This window comes from Lampetra planeri, chromosome 7 (genome assembly GCF_965212315.1).
Source record: "Lampetra planeri chromosome 7, kcLamPlan1.2.h2, whole genome shotgun sequence".
Taxonomy (NCBI): domain Eukaryota; kingdom Metazoa; phylum Chordata; class Hyperoartia; order Petromyzontiformes; family Petromyzontidae; genus Lampetra; species Lampetra planeri.
The window spans coordinates 15,492,695-15,512,940 of record NC_136113.1 but is presented as its reverse complement, the minus strand read 5'-3'; the positions used below and the strand labels follow the sequence as shown (position 1 = coordinate 15,512,940).

The following is a 20,246-nucleotide window of genomic DNA, read 5'->3' as shown; positions in this document are numbered from 1 at the left end:
CCTACTTACTCAGCTGCAGCCGACAGTGACCGCACCTCGACCCGCTGCTTTTGGTGCGACGAGGGGTGGGGGGGGCGCATTCTCACGACGACATTGCGATGCTCCTAGCGTGATCCACCAACCCCCCCACTCCCCCCCCCTTGCATCAACTCCAAAGCGCTGGGAGGGAGGGATTGCATCAGTAAAATGTGCGTCACCAGCCCCGCTGCTGTCCGCGTTGATGCTGAACGAGGGTACCGTGTGTGGGAGCTGCCACGGGGTCGACCCATCCCCCCATCCCACAGCCGCCCCCCCCCTCCTCCACCGCAACTCCGTGAGTCCGCGGCACCCAGAGGGGCTCACCCCCCGAGTTCACAGCGTGGTGGTGCGTGAAGCGCAAGTCCCGTTGCGGTAGACGGCGTTGTTCGCCTCCACCGCCTCGGGCAGGCTCAGGTCGTTGCGGCTGAAGGCTTTGCTCTTGAGCGCCGTGGCGTAGTAATCGACCGGCTCCTCCATGCCGCCGTCCATCCAGCGCAAGCAGATCGTCCTCTGGAAGGAGCGCTTGAAGTTGTCCGAGAGGAAGCCGTAGAGGATGGGGTTGGCGCAGCTGTTGGCGTAGCTGAGCACCACGAAGAGCTGCGTGACCGTGGGGTCCGTGGGCACGCCGAACACGTAGAGGATCTGGATGACGTAGAAGGGCATCCAGCAAATGACGAACACGGTGACCACCATCACGACGAGGCGCGTGATCTTGCGCTCGGACCTGCGCCGCTGCTGCCAGCCCGCCTTGAGGGCGACGACGCGCATCTTGACGATGATGAGCAGGTAGCAGAGGCAGATGGCGACCACGGGCACCAAGAAGCCCACCAGGAACACGTAGATGATGAACGCCACCGACCAGTTGGCGTGAGGCCACATGAGGTTGCACACCACGGGGCCCGAGTCGGTCGCGGCGTCGTCGTCGTCGTCGTCGCCGCCACCGCCACTCGTTTCGGTGTCGGCGAAGATGATGATGGGCAGAATGACCACGAGCGACAGACCCCACACGCACACGTTGGTCATCTTGGCGATGCTCGGCCTCCGGTAGCGCGCCGCCTTGATGGGGTGCACCACGGACACGTAGCGGTCGACGCTGAGCACCGTCAGGCAGAAGATGCTCGTGAACATGTTGATGCCGTCCACGCTGAGCACGAGGCGACAGAGCAGCGAGCCGAAGGGCCAGTGGTGCATGGCCGCGGACGTGGCCAGGAAGGGCACGCTGAGCATGAAGAGTTCGTCGGCGATGGCCAGGTTCAGGATGTAGATGTTGGTGGCCGTCTTCATCTTGGCGTAGCGGAAAATCACGTAGATCACCATGGAGTTGCCCAGGAGTCCCACGAAGCACACGACCGCGTAGATGAAGGGGATGACCACGGCGCTGGCGTCGCTGTCCGTGTCGTTGTAGCCGTGGCTCGTGACGTTCGCCCAACTCATGTTTGTCAAGGTCCGTGGCACCATCGCCCTCCGCTGCTTACGAGCGAGCCGAGGCTGTGTCTCGCGCTCTCCTCTCTCTTTCTCTCCGGACTAACCCCAACCCCCCCCCCCCCCAGCATTAAATAAATCCTCCGATGGGTGCTGAATAACCAAAACTCGTGCCTCGTCTACGCGCATACGCACGCACGCGCACGCGCGCACACAATCGAGTGAATGAACACACCGACAATTAAACACCAAAAAAAACGGTGGAAATTGATTAAGCCAATGCGCCGCGCTGCAACGCGCCTTCAATTAACCGTGTGGCGCAAAAGGCTGTGGCGGGTTCCAGAGCACGCGCACACGGGCACGCGCACACGGGCACGCGCGCACACACACGGGCACGCGCGTGCGTTCCTTTCCCCTTCCCGCTACGGCTGTCGCGTGCGCACCTCGCGGCCAGCCACCGCTCGCTCGGGTCCCCGCGGACGTCGTCTCTCCGTTGTGCGTCCGTGTCGCCCTGCGTGGTCCTCCAAGTCGCCCCGTGCGCTGCTGGCGTCGTCGTGTGCGAGCGAGCGGGTAGCGAGCGGGTAGCGACGCTCAGACCCTGGACACTCGAAATCGGCGGCGGCGGCGTGGAGGGTGTGGGGAGCGCTGCCGTCCTCGTGCCGTGGTCCGCGGTTTTCAGGTGCGCGGCCACCACCACCACTACCACCACCACCACCCCCCCCTCGGCATTTATTCCCCGCGCGGCACATGCGCGGAAATGACGAGCACGCCATCTCCAAGGTATCTTGCTTGCTCGAGTTGCCACTGGCAACAACGATTTCTCTTTTGTTTTGTTGCATCGTACTACGGTAGTTACTGTTGTTGTTGTTGTTGCTGTTACGTTGTTGTTACTATCGTGGACTGAACGCTATATTGGGTTGTTGGTGCGGTCTGAAGGCCGACTGTACCGGATTACCTTAACTGGGACGTTGACATTTAAGTCAGGGCAAGCAACTAATTACTTTATTGTTTCTTATAAAACAGGGCGCGCTGAACCTGATCATCATCCCGTCGCTGCATCATTCCCTCAAGGCGTCGCCTTCCAAGCGCTGCTGATGATGATGACGTGCTCAAATACCCGATGCGTTTGAGGTTGAGTCGACCATGGGGAGGCCCGGACTGCGTCAAGATATCAATTAGCACTGGTGATGTCCGTCGTGGTGGGGAATTGAACTCGGGTGTGCGGGATCGTGGGCTTTAAACGATCGCTCCGCGAGCAGTGGAGAGAAAGTTTCGTGGAGATTTGAAAAGAAACATTGCGCGCCACGTGTTTTAAAAAATCAGGAAATCACCTGATATCCGAAACATTCAACACTGACTGTATACTCTTTGGTTCTTTCGGTAGTCACGTAGAAAGAAAAAATACATTAAATAATAGCATACGTTTTGATTGCAACAAAAGCAATCATAATCAGGTACAAATGAAAGAGAAAAGAAACCTAGTAAACTTAGAAATTCTAGATTTGAAGCTTTCGTGACTGCAAGGATTCATACTCTTTGCTTTTTTCGGTAAAGTCACGTAGGTTAAAAGAAAATAAATAAAATCACGACGTTTCGGAGGCAACACAAGCTTCCATCTTCAGGTGAAACCGTCACAGCAAAATTGCTGTATCACTTGATTTGTTTTGTTTTCTTTTAACCTACGTGACTTTACCTAAAAAAACAAAGAGTAAACCTAGAAATATAATGCAATACAACACAGAGAGTCGGCTAACATAACAGCCAACACCCTACCTGGTTGATTATCGTTCTTCCAAAGATTGCTAAATTTGAGAGAAAGACAAAACACAGCCACGGAGACACACAGACAGACACATAAGTAGAGAGAGATAACACAGAGACACACAGAGAGAGAGACACACACATAGGCGCACAGAGAAACAACGCCTCTGTGTCGAGGCTTTAAACAAACATTTTACCACACTTATTTTACCAGATAAGGCCTACGTAGATCTTTTTCAGAAGCGACCTGGCAATCACAAATGATAGCTCAACGAAGTGGCTTATCACGTGGGAATCTATAGCGGCCAAGAACTCTCTAAACGCGTGACGTTGATTCAAAACATGTGGAGGGAAAAAACCGGAGGCCCTGGAGAAAAAATGATCGCGACCACGGGGAGAGAAACATGCAAACTCGGGATCGAACCCACGACCTCCTGTGTACTAAACGAGGTAGTTGACATTTCGCCCCAGCCATATCGACTGCATGAGAATTAAAACAATTTGCATGAACTTTTGAGTTGTCCCGAAAGTAGCCTAAACATATATTTTAATGAACCCATGGAGGCATGGATGATGTCCACTAACTTTATGTTCAGGTACTTCGTATTTTTTCGTATAACTTCAATGTACACATATATACTTCAATGCTCGTGTTGCTATGTGTATTAGCAAAACGTTCACTTATCAAACTGCAAATCCGAAAGTTTGAATCGTACTTAGCTGTGACAGTTTCTAATAAGTCAGTGGAACTTTGCGCTTTTGCTACGTGTCCGTCCTGCGTGTGGGAGGCTGTGCGTTTAACTTTGTGTCGTCTCGGGAGTAAAGGTCTCATCACTCGACTTCCCCCTCCCCCCATCCTCATCAAGGATAGCCAAGGCACTCGTGGCTGAAAATAAGTATTCTGCCGTGAAAATACATTTACGATATCCTTCCTTGTTTTTTCTTTGTAAATTAGGCCAACGTGAATGCCAAGGTCAAGGACACTTATTTGGATTGCTCAGTCTTGGTGCTGCTGTGTTAACCTCCCCCCCCCCCACACACAAGATGCCACGTGCAGAGCGATGCATTGCGCGCACACAACGATCCGCAGGGTAAATTCAGGGCACGCGTCCACAGCAGGCGAGGAGTGCTGCCAACCCGTACACTCAGCTTGGCAGCAGTCTGTGTATGTACGTTGAACTTCTTTTGCATCGCACGTAGCCGAACGCGCTAATCGGAGGTGCGGGGGAAGGACAACAAACAAAACGCTAAAAGCAGTTCTCAATAAATGAGTTTTCAAAACATCTAGATGATGATTTAAAAGTGCATACCTCCAGTGTTTTCCTGTCGGAAAGAAGAGCGTTCCAGACGGCCGCAGAAGCGCATCTGAAAGCGCAATGCGGTCTCCCTCCAGTGTAACGCATGCAGGCTGTGTGGCGTTAAATAATGTGTGGTGCAGACAGACATATGTGTGGGCAAGCGCTGATGAGATGCTGATAGGATGCCCGCACTCGCACCATTTAAGTGTGAAAAGTGTAATAAGCACGTCAGATAATGCACCATCTCTCTGCCGGGTGTAAAGCTTTTATTAAATTTACTTGTCGAATGTCACACCATCAACTGCAGCAAAGTAGAGTCATTGTCTGAAGGTAATTCAAATGATAATTTGTTAATGTGCAAGGTGTTCGTCGTCGTAGCAGATGATATTGCAATGGGCAGCAACACTTTCATCAAATATTTAAAGTACTAGGAACATGAATACTGTCGTAATAATACACGTCCCCAATTTAGGCATCGATTTTTAGTTGCTACTCAGTCCAAATCAATACCAAAGAGAGACAGATATCATGCAAGCGGTTTAATGGCATTCATATCACATGCAGAAAGTAAAGCCATTGACATCTGGCTTCCAAGATCTTGGTTTTGATCAGCTGGGTGCTATAACTTGATTATGGGTTGAGCTAAAATCTGTCCTCTGGCTGAGCATGGACGCTGGGCACAATGATCACCTTTCATGCACTCGAATAACATTGAAATGAATCCCTGGTACTTTACAAATGTTTGATGTAGACACCTCCAAATGTTACATACGTGGGATTTAACATGACGATTAACCTCATGGAACAAATCGTATGTTCACTGCAAATATTTCGATACACTTAATGAAATGTCATTCTCGGTTATTTTCTTTTTTAGGGCTGACATTTATATAGCGCAAGGCATCAGTTTCATAATCTATATGTGAAATGCTGGGTGTAACACACTTGGGATATTAACACGATTGAATTGCACACTCGCCCGCTGGGCTTTTAAAGTCACCACACGATGTGAGGAAAATGTAAATTGATAATATTTGTCTCCATGAACCATGACAAGATGAATTAATTTACTTCATTTGCAATACATTTCACAACTGAAATCCATATTAAATGTTCAGATTTAATTATGTTTGTTAAGCAGCCCGTTGAATCTCGTAAAATAACACAGCAGTAGATTTAGACCGTACGCTTCCCCTCGCATCTTGGAGATTGCCGTGGTGGGCATGTAGAAATACGCGAGGCGATGATGCAATGCACCAATTTCACGAGTGAAACAAAACATCACTGGCAAGGCAAAGGTAGGTTGTGAGTAACAATACTCCAGCCCAACCTCTCTGCGACCCGCAGACCGCTCGCAGGCAACCCTCACAATTCGTCTGCTGTCCATCGTGCACCATCCATTAACAAATTAAAGCGACTCTAAATCTTACGAACCGACGAGTTTCGTGGACCATTCCGCGTGGCCTTGCAGACACCACCGTGACCAGCAGACTTGGATACCGCTTCTCTCGCCGTTCCATTGCTGAGTTTGCGAGCTCACCCGAGCAACACCCAACGCAAAATAGACATTATGTCACTGATGATGGCTTCGTATGACCAATGAATAGCAACGATTACAGATTAGAGTTCTGAGTACTTTAGCCGCTCGTTTGATTTGCTTTGAGAATTGGTGAATTGCATATACACATTGCCTTCAAATGTATGCTTGGGGTAGTGCGAAGGTCTATACCAGGGGTCGGCAACCAAAATAACAAGAAGAGCCATTTCTTTCCAATTCGGTACAAAATTCAGTATTTCAAGAGCCGCATTGCATCTGAGTACGTACTGTACATACGTACATATCGTCAAGAAGCAGCCCGTAAAGAGCCGCATGCGGCTCCGGAGCCGTAGGTTGCCGACCCCTGGTCTATACGGTCTGTGGTTGGTGTTTGCAGCTGCAGCAGCACACCGGAGCGTGTTTCGTTTGCCACCTCTTAGGTATCCACATCTTTCGTGGGTTTTAAGCACTGCCCATTGCTTCTGTGGAAGATGGAAGTGTGTTGGTGGTGGGCTCGCTGATGAACTGCGTGTTGTGTAAGCCAGTGAGTTGGTGGTGGGCTCGCTGATGAGCTGCGTGTTGTGTAAGCCAGTGAGTTGGTGGTGGGCTCGCTGATGAGCTGCGTGTTGTGTAAGCCAGTGAGTTGGTGGTGGGCTCGCTGATGAACTGCGTGTTGTGTAAGCCAGTGTGTTGGTGGTGGGCTCGCTGATGAACTGCGTGTTGTGTAAGCCAGTGTGTTGGTGGTGGGCTCGCTGATGAGCTGTATGTTGTGTAAGCCAGTGTGTTGGTGGTGGTGGGCTTGTTGATCCGGTGTTTGTTAGGCACAGTGCTTGAACCCCATGCTGCTGAAATTCGCGTCACGCGGAGTTTGTGCCGCGTGTTTCCAAACAGGCCAGGGAGAGGCCTCCATAGAGCAGTGCAGTGACAAAGGGCTCTGCATATCGGTGTTAGCCACCACCCTCGTGTGGCCACAAAGTCACGCAAATTGACGATGCTTGTCTCAATGAACTGATAAAGACGTAGGTGACACTTACTGCAAGTGGGTGAGCTTTCTTTTGAGCCTCGTTTCAAACGGTGTTAGACCAGAGGACGAGGCTCAAAAGAAAGCTGTCTCTGGTGTGGACCAATCAGTTTCAAGGACAATGCATATATTATCAGAGTATGTTTTTTGTTTGCATTCTGACCACAAGCATTGTGGTTAATGCAGACATGATTCCTTGTAAAAGGTTTCAGTTTGGTGTTTTAACATCTTAGCACCTGTTTTGTTTTGATTTAAAGCTTTCGTGACTGCAGGAATTCATATTCTTGGTGCTTTCGGTAAAGTCACGTAGAAGGGAAATAATAAAGTAATAATATTGTTTTATATTTTTATTAATTTATTATTTCCCTTCTACGTGATTTTACCGAAAGAACCAAGAATATCTTAACACCTGTTTTGTTGCCAGAAAAAAGGAGAAAAAGCTATTATCATAATAGTTGCAATTCATTAAACCTCAGCCCTCCTTAGCCACCAACATGTGAACGCTAATGCACTCACAACTGTAAATTTTATAAAGCATTTAGATTTTTCAAGTCAAATAATTTGAATTAACAAATGAATATCAAAGTCTCATTTCCACTCATTTAAATTCATGCTTCTTAATAGCCAATTTGAGGCAACACCCTTTTAGTGACCTTATGTGTATAAACAATATAATTGCACGCATTCCAACAAAATTAGCCACAACACTAAACTTACTGTGCACAAATACGCGTTTATTTAACACTGCAAATAAAATTGTAAATTACCGAAATGAAACGAGGGTCACCCTTGGACTAAAATGAACCACTTCCAATTAAACTCCACCTTGAGTTGCGAAATGTCAGTGGGTAAAGCAAATGTATGAAAAAAAAATTGGAAATCGAAAATGAAATGGGTATTTCATGCAGAGCGAAAAAATATATACCCCCTATATATAAAGGCACGATTGCAATCAAGGGTAATTATGCTAGAAAAGTGAACAAACCGAGGGCATAATGTGAAATACAGTATTCTCGTATGAGTTTTTTTAATTGACAACACGCCTCTTTGGCAATAAAAATTAACTTAGCAACTACAGTGGTCTTATAACCATGTTTAGTATTTGACACATCTTTTGGCGTATGTTATTGTGCAAATGTTACACCAGTGTAAATAAAAGTGATCTCGGTCTTTAGGATTACATGCAGATGCCATTGTAATGTGGTAAGGCCTTCTTTAATGAAAGCAAATTATACAAATAAATATAACATGTCGAATGTTAAATTGACGTGAATTAGAAATACTTGAAGGTGATGTCCTGAACTTACTGGTATATGGAATGAGTGTCAATAAAGCTTACTTTGCTTTCAAAGCCATTCTATACAGACACGTGTATCTGTCTCCAGGTGTATCCGTATACATGATGGCTTAAGATCAAAGGTTCAAGGTAATTTACTGGTCCAACGAGATTCTGTGTTTTCTCACAGGGATCATAATTGATTTTCTTTCGAGGGGGGGGGGGGGTTCTGTTCTTTTTTTTTGAAGGACTTTAAAGACGTGTCACCATGTGGGTCAAATACCAGTAACAAGTTTCTATAGGTTCTAGATTTGAAGCTTTCGTGACTGCAAGGATTCATATTCTTGGGTTTTTTCGGTAAAGTCACGTAGGTAAAAAATTAAATTAATAAAAGTAAAATAAAATAAAAATCACGACGTTTCGGAGGCAACACAAGCTTCCGTCTTCAGGTGGAACCGTCACAGCACGCTTGCTGTATCAAGTACTTGATAGAAGCTTGTGTTGCCTCCGAAACGTCGTGATTTTTATTTTACTTTTATTAATTTTAATTTTATTACGTGACTTTACCGAACAAACCCAAGAATATAGTTTCAATAGGCTTCAACTTGTGATCACTGTCAATGTAAAACAAAAAGGATAATCACATTTTCAGTGACTCTTTTCTCCCCGTCTGTATCTCCACCGCATGTTTATAATCGGATATCGCATCCTCCTTTTTCCCCAGCTTGCCACGGACTTCTGCCCTGCACAAGTAGGTAACTGCATCGTGCGGCTGAAGGGTCAGAGCTGTAACACAAGGGCAAAGCCATTAATGCCACTGAATGGGAAGGCCTTCATTCAGCAGTGGCCTAACAAAGGACTACAAATTATTATTTTATTTTTAAAGACTTTAATTTAAATCAACACAACAGTGTTAATGTTTACAATACATGAGCTATATTCAGATAAACACATTTTGAAAGCCACAATATTTATACAACGCGCAGATTTCATGTATGCCCCTATCTTCCCTCCTAAATGTCTCCATTATGTATGGTGATGTGATGGTTGTGGCACATCAATAGGCCAATGAATACATTTATATCGCCTAAGCTAGATCAAGGTTACATCCATAGACATTTGGTCTTTGCTGCAAACACAAGCTTTCTTCATTCTCAAACATGTGAATTGGCACTTGGTTAAAGTATTTATTTTTCAAGAGAAACCTGCATCGTCAGCCCGCTTGACGGTTCAAGGACTTTCATAGAGCAGACGACTGTGAGCAATGTTTGAAAAACTCGTATAGAGTGAGGTTAGTTTTTAAAGTGGCTTTCAACGTTGTTTACTGAAATAACGGTTTCAGTCACAATCCTATACAAATAAGAAAGGTGGTTCAGTTTACTCGCAATCCTAATAAATAAAACACTGAAATCCACAGAAGTGTGAATAAAAAAAGTGAAAACAGCAGTGGAATGATATTCTTGGTTCTTCCACGTAGAAAGGAAACAATACAATAATAGAAATATAAAACAATAAAAGCATTGGAATGGCTTTGTTTTCTGTCTGCGGAATCTTACCTTCAGTGTAGTCTGCTTCCGCTCGTTTGTACTGACCGAGCATGCAGTGAAGGTTTGCACGATTGAAGTAGATATGTGACGTTTGTGGGCTTAGCGTGGCGGCCTTGCAGAAGTCAGCTAGAGCCCCCGTGGCATCGCCGCTCAGCGAGCGGACGATGGCCCGATTCAGGAAGGCACATTCATCCATCGGATCCAGTTCCACCACTCGGTCATAGTAATCTAGCGCCTGCAGTGGTGAAGGTCACACACACACAGGTTCAATTACTACAGGGGAACATTAGCACAAGATGGGTCATCATACGCTGTGCTTGTGCATCAAGTCAATGCGAGGCATATACCAGATTTCATATGTTGATGTACAATTAATATAATAAAAACACAGCGGGCCGTTGACATGTGTTTAACTTAAATTAACTTTAAAGTATAAATCAATGCTCGGATGTATTCCATCATAGCAGTAATGGGGAATTGTACCGAAATAGAATGAGCCTGCTTCATTGGTTAAGGTTTGTATGTATGTATGTTTAACTTCTTTCACACCGTACGTATCCAACTGTGCTGATCGGAGATGTGGCAGCTCAAACCTCCACTCTAGCCCGCCATAGCCATCCTTCATCACTAACTTATCATGTGTAAGTATTTACAGCAGTGTCAATCCGACGCTGGATGAATGCTTCCCCGGGACTTTCAGTTTTGGGGGCTGTTAGGCCATACCTCACCAGCCTGAGTATTGGTGCAGGGGGGCCTTGGATTGATTAAAAGTATTACTTGCCACCGATGTCAGCTACGGCGAACTCAGGCTAACAGGTTCGTAGCGCAGTGTGACAACCACTGCACCATGGACGCCACCCTCAATTGAATAAAAATACCAAATTGAAGATGTTCCATCTGCAGGTATATCTCATATCTATTGTATTATATGAATAGCAGCTTTAAAATACATGAACAATAACAACAATCTATGAATGTCAATCAATTGTTTTTATTCAATTGATTTTGTTTATTAGTACAACTCATTGTTTTTTTTGCAAAAAATTACAATTTTAATTTTAGAAAACGTACTTTAGTTAAGGTACTTCTATCCGTAATACATGTGTTTTTTTAAACAACTTGATTATGATGTGCTTGTTTTTAATATAATTATTTTCGCAAACGAAATACATTTCTTTTAATATTACGACAGTAGTGGTTGGTCACGACGACATGAACTGTCTGCAAAAACTTGTTTTCATCAAGTTAAATACGTGGAAAAATAAAAGGTAAAGGTCGCAGCACTGAAATTGCTTACTGTATTTGGCCTACTCTTCTACACTGGCCTGACATCTTGAAAGAGTAAGGGATTACGCACAGTTTATCCCACCACAATGTGAACTGCTGATCGTCTGTGATGTACCCGCATACTACTGAGTCGGGCGGGGGGGGGGGGATTTAGAAAACGTACCTATGGGACCCTTTTTGCCAGTACCAAGATGCTAAAGTCCGATAGAAGGCTGTCTCTTGTGTAGGCCAATCAGTTTCAACGACAATGCACACATACTCACAGTAGATTTGTTTGCATGTTTTGCACGTATTATGTTAAACTTTTTTCGTACCGTACGTAGCCAAACCGTGGTGCTAATCAGAGGTGCGCATGTGTGGTTAATGCAGCCTTGATGTTTAGTTTGGTGTTTGAACATCTTAAAACTTGTACTATTTCCAGAAAGGTTAATGCCTAATCTTTTTTTTGTTTTCCCTTAGCAAAGTAGCCCATTGTTTCAACTACCATGCTGGGATATCCAACCGGTGGGCTCTGGGTCGAAAGTCAAAGTGTACGTGACCGTTATACCACGGCAGGATCTTAAAGAAGCATTTGCAATAAAAAATATTGCAGACGAAACCTTCCTGAGTTTATATTACATTTTACTTTACCCTAAAAAGTGTATCAAAACTGTATTGCACGCATGTGAGTACACACGTATAATGTAATTGATCATATTCAGCATGCACTATATTGAAAGTGGCAAGTGGTGGTGCAGTGGTGAGCGCATCGTACTAAGTAGCCAGCGACACGACTTTGATTCCTTTCCATGGCTAAAATCGGTGGTAAATTTGATCTGAATTGGGACTTGGAAGTATGGTTAAAATAATACCCATGAACCACAGTGTGGGGAGGCCTTCATCCGGCATTCAATGAACAAAGGACTGCATATTATTCTATTAAAAGTTTGAAAACATTGCTCGCCCAAAATGTATTGTGATAATTGGTACATTATGTACAAGAGTGTGCAGTTCTTTGCAATTTACAATCACTCTAATTAGATGTTCAAATTCTCGAGGTGTTCCATAAAAAGGAACCCATAATAGCTATATTATTATTCTCTTCTTTTCTATTCTCTGATATACTGAATGTGTGTATTCATTAAAACTTCACGGCAGAACAAAGTCTTATTGCAAACTGAAACATTTCCATCCCAACCACATTTATTTTCATTCTGAATTCAACTTTTACACGAATGATTCATGTTGAAACAAACGTTTGCAGAGCCAGATTCGTGCAATGTTTTTGTTGTTGTTGTCCCGTCTCCATTCACAACAATGGGTCAAATGTCCAAGGCAATGTTGTTCGGCCGTCTTGCCGAGAAACAAAATGAGCCCTCTGTTATTCGAAACACCGAGTGTGTCGCCTGGCTCCGGGACGTGAGCGTAACAAAAGGGTGCCTCGTTTGCAGCGTCAAGACCACCTGCGTCAGCTGGCGGCCGTGCAGGTACACGTTGGCGGCGTTGTAGTAGGCGAGGGCGTAGTTGGGATCGGCGACGATGGCTGCCTGGTAGTCGCGCATGGCGCTCACCACATCGCCTGAACCCTGGTGGATCGCGCCGCGGTTTGTCAGCACCTCCGCCGACTTCCCCAGCTGCGCCGCGGTGTTCGTTCGGGAGGGGCGTGAAACCGTGCACACGCGCGTATCGCCCGGGTCAGTTGCGATGGCCATTGAAGCAACACGTGTCCAAGTAAATTTTTTGGCAACAAAAAATAACGCTCTCCCTGAGTTATAATGATTATGATATAGGCAGAGGATTGTATTAAATAATTTACGAGCTCATTAAATATGGTACTTTTATTGTAATGCAAAGTACATTATTTTTCAAAGGTGCATCCTTAACTTGTTAATATATAAATTGTTGCTGCAATCATGATCATAAGCAATAGATAGGTTTATAAAATAAATTATTGGTTTTATTGTGTTTAGAGAGGGCGTACCATGCATGCTTCATAACAATCTATTATTTATTATAATGTAACGCAACGCATTACATCTATTTAACGATTGACTTATTTTGAAGGCCCATATGCACGACACTTATTTCTTCACATGTGCATATAATATAAACTAGCCTTTTGCCCGTCCAAAGACGTGTGTATTGTAGTAAATCTGAAACTTGCAAGCGAAAAGCAGAGCACGACGTGATATTCATTGCATCAATTCGCATTCAATTTGTAGGGCCACGGTGACAAAGACTTATTTAATTTAAAGGTTCTAATCCCTTGTTCATCATGACGTCCTTTTTACTTTGATGTCTCAACAGCGTTACGGAGATCACGTGACGTGAGGGTTCTGCCTTTGTAGTGAGGGTTGTAAGTTGACACTGAGGAGGGGGGAGGAGGCGCCTCGCCCCCCCATGTGGAGTGACGTCACCTGCTAATTATTATGAATGAGGGGCGGGGGTGTCCATTTGGAGACGTCACCTGTTCATGATTATTAATGAGGGGGGCTGTTTGATGTGTAGTGACGTCACCTGCTCATGATAATTAATGAGGGGGGGGGGGTCCATGTGGAGGACGTCACCTGTTCATGATTATTCTTTGGGTCTTTCGGCAAAGTCACGTAGATAGGTTCTTTCAAACTATCTCCGTAAATTTACCGAAAGACCCAAAGAATATTAATTCCTGCAGTCACGAAAGCTTTAAGGCAAGATCTGTTCATGATTATTAATGAGGAGGGCTGGTCGACGTGGAGTGACGTCACACGCGGGACACACAGACATTCTTGGCTCATTATAGCATGGAATTAATATTGAAATGCCTTGATAATCACGGTGACTGATAAAACATATGTATTGCACAAGCGTTACTTTGAGCAACCTCTTGACACTTTTCAAACATTCTAATAGTCACCACGAGTTTATGCTTCTGTGTTCAATGTGTCAAAGGCGATGTACAATCCATATGAAGAATGGCAAACTTCCACCTTCACGGCTGTATTGATGTCTTGCAGTGCGGCAAACGTGCTGTTCATCTGGAGGTTTACAACTGCACGGCCCTCAAATGCTTCAGCGCATCTTGTGTTCAGCTCAATTGCTGTTGTGAAATGATTCCAAGCCTTCTGAAATCTTCCATTCGCCTGCAAAGAAACAGGGGGAAGCTTTTAGATTCTTACGTAAAATGATTTCTAGGTCGGTGTGCTGCTAATTTTGTACAATTTAAGTATGGATCATCTATACTGCAGTTATGCTCATATACAATGCTGGTAAAATCCTATGAGCTTTACATTGTCATTGTTAATGTTGTGATTTAAAAAGTTAAATTCCAAGACGCTCACAATATTCTCGAACATTGTTGGATATAAAATATTTCTCAACTTTTTCATTGACTGCCTGGTAGTAAAGCTTGAATAATTCCTTTTTGCAATTATATTTTATCAGCCATTAGCATGTTCCAATTTTCTAGAATTTAGCTATAATTTATCTGGTATTTTGGTGGTTTATGGTGTTTCTAAAAGTACAATACACCTACAGAAATAGTGCATACCATTACTAATTATCAAAATGTGGTGTGAAACAACGTGTCAAGAGCTGATGCGGTACATAGCTTTCTTTAAAACATCAGAAAAAAGAGGTTAATTAAAATCCATAATATCTCACAATCTTTAGAAAAATATGTGCAATTGTGCATTATTAGAAGAGACATTAACAATAGACTTTTATCTGAATGAGCGCTCACCTGGTTATGAATTAACGTCTCGTTTTTTGTACGTTTTCAACCGATTCCCTATACCTGTGTAACGACATAAATGGGCCGTTCTATGGCTACAGTGGGTGTACTATACACAAGGGCTCACTAGGGGGCAGACTCCGGATGTCACGGAGGTCGGATCAGGACATGACACTCTGGATGAACCGGAAAGAGCACGTGACCGGAGGAGGGGGCACGGGGGCCTCCAAAAGGGGGCGAGTGGGCCACGTGATGTGGACCCAGAGTCTTCGCGAAGGATCGAGAAGGGGGGCGTGACCAGAGGCGGAGCTCGGTGACGTCACAGGAGATATAAGCCGAGCCCCGAGAAGGAGCATGGCTTCGATTTAAAGCTTTCGTGACTGCAGGGATTCATCTTCTTGGTTCTTTCGATAAAGTCACGTAGAAGGGAAGTAATAAAATAATAAAAATAAAACATAATAAAAATAATTCTCACGACGTTTCGGCTGACGCTGTCTCCCCGACAGACCTGGTCTTCACCTGAGGACGGCTGCTTGCGTTGTGGCCGAAACGTCGTGAGAATTATTTTATTATGTTTTATTTTTATTATTTTATTACTTCCCTTCTACGTGACTTTACCGAAAGAACCAAGAAGAAGGAGCGTGGCTGTTCAACCCGGGAAGAAGTCGTCTTCTCCGATCTTCGCTCTTCAGTGCGCAGAGACACGACGGCGTGTTGGCAGTTCTGGTTCAACCATATAGAGTCCGCTAAAGTGGTTAGGTGGTTAGGAACGGTGGCCTCCACCTTATGTAGTTAACCTGTAATGTACATAGTCGCTCTGAATGTACATAGTTAACCTTGAAACATTGAATTTAGTTATTTTTTTTTTTACCTACGTGACATTACCGAAAGAACCAAAGAGTACTTGGAACATTGAATAGTGTTGGTTGTGTTAGAGAATAAACTCCCAGTCTTGGTGTGCGCCTGATTAGAACCCACTACATCTGTAACATGTAAAGCACGCCTACCGATACTCGCTGTTAGTATCGCGACCAATGTAACCATGATTGTAACTAAGATCTGTAACGTATAACAAAAGTAGTACCGTCGCAGGACGCCCATAACATAAAATACAAATCTCCATCGGAGGTCTCGGATTACGACATTGCCTATGTTCTTTAAGCACTATTTTTGGTTGAGCCTTGGATAAAAAAAAGTTTGTAATAGGTTGCTGTAGGGCTATGTAGTGGGGAGTGCAGAAATAAAAATGTTCGTACTTCTATGCTACCACGTATGCGATCCCCACCTTTAACAAGCACAGTAAAATAACCCCCACGACTACCGTGGCATGGGGAGGCACTCATCCAGAAGTGGATTGTTGGTTGTAATCAACACGTAAGTATTGATGATAATGAGCTATTGTTAACCTTCTTTCGTATGGACCACCTGAACGTGAAATTGCAGTCATTGTTTAGCAGCTACATCAGCCAATACAAGAAGAAGAATTGTAAAACCAACACGACGGCTCCGACTGTTGCTTCGTTCCAACCTGAAGGCTGTAGGCCAGGTTAACCCTGGCGTGGCCGCTCAGCGGGTCGAGACGCAGCGCTCGGAGGTAGTCACGCTGAGCCGCCCTGGTGCCGGACGCGTGGCCGTAGTTCATGAGGGCGTTGCCGCGCCCAACGTACGCGCTCACGTAGAAGGGGTCCGCCTTGGTGGCTTCGCCAAATGCAGCGACGGCTTCTTTCACGCGGCCGAGCCTTGGGACGAAAAGGGTTTTGCTGCTTAATAACAGCGGGCAGCGAGACGTGCCAAGGGAAGCAGAGGATGGCATGGGAAATAGATGGCAGCGATAATAAAGGCTTATAATAAAGGTTTTGTTTTTGGGTGAGATCACATAAATAAAAATGTGTCATTAACCCACCACCACCCGACACAGCCAATTAGCAAGGGTTGTCACGTAAACAAAACGTGGAAATTAGTAACGACTTTAGCACACTGGTGTGCTCGAGAGTAAATCTCACAACATTAACAATTGGAGTACGACGTTTGACTGGTGATTACAACCAGTTTCATCAGGTTTTTTGCCCAGAATTTTAAATAGTGAATAATATCAGTCGCGAAAGCCTACGAGTTACAGGCTGACAACAGCAGCAGCAACAAGGGCCCAGCAATTGGTGACCTCCTTGACATTTACATTTACAAATATTGCTTGTATCTTATACCTACTATAATCACCCAGGAATGTCCGTCCTTAATGCTCGACCAGCCCCCCTCATTAATATTCATGAGCGGGTGACGTCACTCCACATGGAGCACCCTCCCCCCTCACTAATAATCATGCGCAAGTGACGTCACTCCACATCGAACAGCCCCCCTCATTAATAATCATGAGCAGGTGACGTCACTCCACATCGAACAGCCCCCCTCATTAATAATCATTATAAGGTGACGTCCTCCAAATGGACACCCCCCCTCCATTCATAATAATTAGCGGCTGACGTCACTCCACATTGGGGGGCCGAGGCGCCTCCTCCCCCCTCCTCAGCGTCAACTCACAACCCTCACTACAAAGGCAGAACCCTCACGTCAAACGGTCTCCGTAACGCTGTTGAGACGTAGAAGTTTAAAAGGACGTCATGATGAACAAGGGATCATAACCTTAAAATTAAATAGGTCTGTGTCACCGCGGCCTTACAAATTGCAAACGAATAAATGCAATGAATATCACGTCGCGCTCTGATTTTCGCTCACAAGTTTCAGATTTACTGCAATACACCCGTCCGTGGACGAGCAAAAGGATAGAATATATAGTCAAGATGTAGGTGCACATAGATCACAATTATGCAACTAACCTGTGATAGCATATTCCCAATGCCTGGAGCAGTTTGGGGTCTGGAGGACCGATCTTGCTGGCTGCATAAAAATCCTGTATCAAGGCAGAGATGTGAGTGATTATCTAAACGTATTACTGGTATCATGACATTCATCTATATGTGCATGAAGTCATCTTCGTCACTCAACCTCCGACAACGATAATCGCCTTCAATTCGAAGTTGGCTTTCACAATCTCGTGGTGAACTTGTTAATATCCTTTACTCTAACATGTGATTTCACTTGGTTTATTTATTTATGAGGATGTAGCTATTGTTTAAATCAACTGTTCTGCAAAGTCCAATTTATAAACGTATATCTCACATGGAAAAAGTAGCAATATATTTTTTATCAGTTACATTTCCACGAATTATGAATGTAATGCTTTATATTTAAATAAAAATTTGCATCCCTTTGAAAATCAACTGATGAATGAGGGCCTTCCCATGTCACGTCGGTAGTGTGGTTTGTTTGACCATACTTCACCATGCCGGTCAGGGTGGGGAGGGGGGGGGGGCGGCGCAAGGAAAGCTTTAGATATCTTAACTCAGCCACTGATTTTACCTGTGGCCAGGAATCGAACTGAGCTTGCCGGGTCTACGGTGCAGTGTGATCATCACTACACCATCATTCACACCTCCGACTAGGAAAACGCTGTATGGTTTTAAAATTGCGAGCACGACAAAATTGCTGTAGAATTATTTTTTTTTAATGACTGCCAATAGCAAGATTGTACTTTAATTGTAAATTAATAGAAATGTTCACTATCACTTCCAGAATTTGCTTTTAACTGATTAAATACTTTGTCCATCAACTGCAACGTATATGAATTATGTATTCATCATAAAACTGTTAGAGATTTGCCGGGGGGTACATCACACCTCATCACATTCGTCAATCACACTGCCTTCTTACTCTTTGGTTCTTCTCGGTAAAGTCACGTAGGTACAAAATAAAATAAATCCCGACGTTATTTGAAGCCTTGCCTTGTAACAGAAGGTATATACAGAATATATATTCGAATAATTTGTTTGCTATAGAGAAGGGCCAATGCCCGAAATGTCACTAATTATATATTTTCCTTTATACAGCCACGGTGTTTAATGATGTGCTAATTGTGCCTGAGCACCGGTGCAAACGCAGCAGCATCACCACATAATTTGTGGTCGGTGCTTACATGTGTTGATTCTGACGTGCTAATACTACTACTTCGAGGCCAAATTTAAAATACAGAAAAGCACGAGTGTAATTACGTGTATCACTAATGATAATAATTATGATGGGTAATCATTTAACTATTTACACAGGAGAACGACACTGAATCGTAGGACTCTCTTTTTTGCAGGAGGGTCCTGCAAAAAGGTTTTTTGTTAATTGAAGATGTGTTCAGCCAAATTAAGGAGCTCATTTAACAGGGGGGGAGGAAACCAGATCACCCAGGTGCACGAGGGGGCAACATTATATCCCATACAGATGGAAACAGATTGCGATTAGTCGCGATTACGTACATACATCTGGGATGTATACAGTGTTTATGTATACATATACTCAATTATTTAATGCAAGTAATGGCACCTGGGTGCATTCTGCTTAGTCCTTTATATGCACGTCATATAACTCTAAAACCGATTATAAGCAGTGATCTATGAAAGTTTGTTCAATGCTCCAGGCCCAGCTAATAGCTGCGCATTATACGCTATGTAGATAACCTACACTTTTCTCAATCAACTCCGCTTAGTGAAGCGTTATCTCAACTGTTGCGCAATAACACAGCTCAACAGTTTTAGAAATTCATCACAAGGCTTTCATTTATTCTGAAGATTTCTATTGCTTGAGTAATCACATGCATTAAGTAACAGTACCTAAACCCCTTTTTATAAAAGACAACACAGTACATTGTTTCTTTCCTGGGTAATGTATATCCTTGTGCTACTAAATTGCACTTTATTTGGTCTTAATCATTCGTCACCAGTTAAAGTATAAAAAATTACAAATGTTTACATTAATTTGTAACGTTCGTGTAGCTGGAACAAGATAAGATGAGGATTGATAGTTCATAAGAATACCTGTTAGATAATAATAAACCATTAATGTCTATGTTACATTTATTTTGCACAGCACCGCTACTTAGCCAACTGTGCTAACCGGAGGTGCGGGGGAAGGACAACACATTTAACACAAAAAGCAGTTCTAGATTATTTAAAATGACAAAGCTCCAGTGGCTCTCTAATATGCAGTGAACGTCTTTGTTCCATGCAATATCGATACGGTGGAATGTTTACGTATAAAGCACGCCAATGTCACCGCATCTCAAGACGTACATTCTATGGTGAGATTATTTCAGAGGGGAGAAAGCGAGAGGATGTAAATGTCAAGTTGTCCCTAGTGATGAGGCTGGGCTTGTCCACAAGGTAGCTGGAGATGCCTGTACTCCACTGATCATTCATAACGATGATGAAACGGGTATACAGTTCCGCTTTTACTGCCCTCCTCATGTCGAAAATGATTTGCATTTTTTTATTTGAGTTAGTGGTC

At 44.3% G+C, this 20,246-nt stretch overlaps 2 protein-coding genes across 3 annotated transcripts in view; both read right to left on the bottom strand.

Annotated features, from left to right (window-relative positions):
* Positions 1-318: 318 nt before the first annotated feature.
* Positions 319-1,520, bottom strand: LOC144720169 (somatostatin receptor type 1-like). Its single transcript, XM_078596675.1, has one exon. It carries the CDS (start codon positions 1,474-1,476, stop codon positions 352-354), a length of 1,125 nt encoding a protein of 374 aa, XP_078452801.1. The 5' UTR covers positions 1,477-1,520; the 3' UTR covers positions 319-351.
* Positions 1,521-7,770: 6,250 nt separating this feature from the next.
* The window catches only part of TTC6 (tetratricopeptide repeat domain 6), a 49,819-nt gene continuing 37,343 nt past the window's right edge, over positions 7,771-20,246 (bottom strand). For both annotated transcript variants that reach the window (XM_078596513.1, XM_078596514.1), the window contains 6 exons: positions 17,693-17,766; positions 16,387-16,597; positions 14,116-14,268; positions 12,610-12,780; positions 9,890-10,115; positions 7,771-9,119 (listed from right to left, as the gene is read on the bottom strand). In XM_078596513.1, the coding sequence (XP_078452639.1) occupies positions 8,974-9,119; positions 9,890-10,115; positions 12,610-12,780; positions 14,116-14,268; positions 16,387-16,597; positions 17,693-17,766 (981 nt within the window). In that variant the 3' untranslated portion in view covers positions 7,771-8,973. The remainder of the gene's footprint in view (positions 9,120-9,889; positions 10,116-12,609; positions 12,781-14,115; positions 14,269-16,386; positions 16,598-17,692; positions 17,767-20,246) is intronic.

Excerpts from the sequence above, each read along its gene's own strand:
- LOC144720169 (XM_078596675.1), bottom strand. The coding sequence starts at position 1,476 with ATGGTGCCACGGACCTTGACAAACATGAGTTGGGCGAACGTCACGAGC.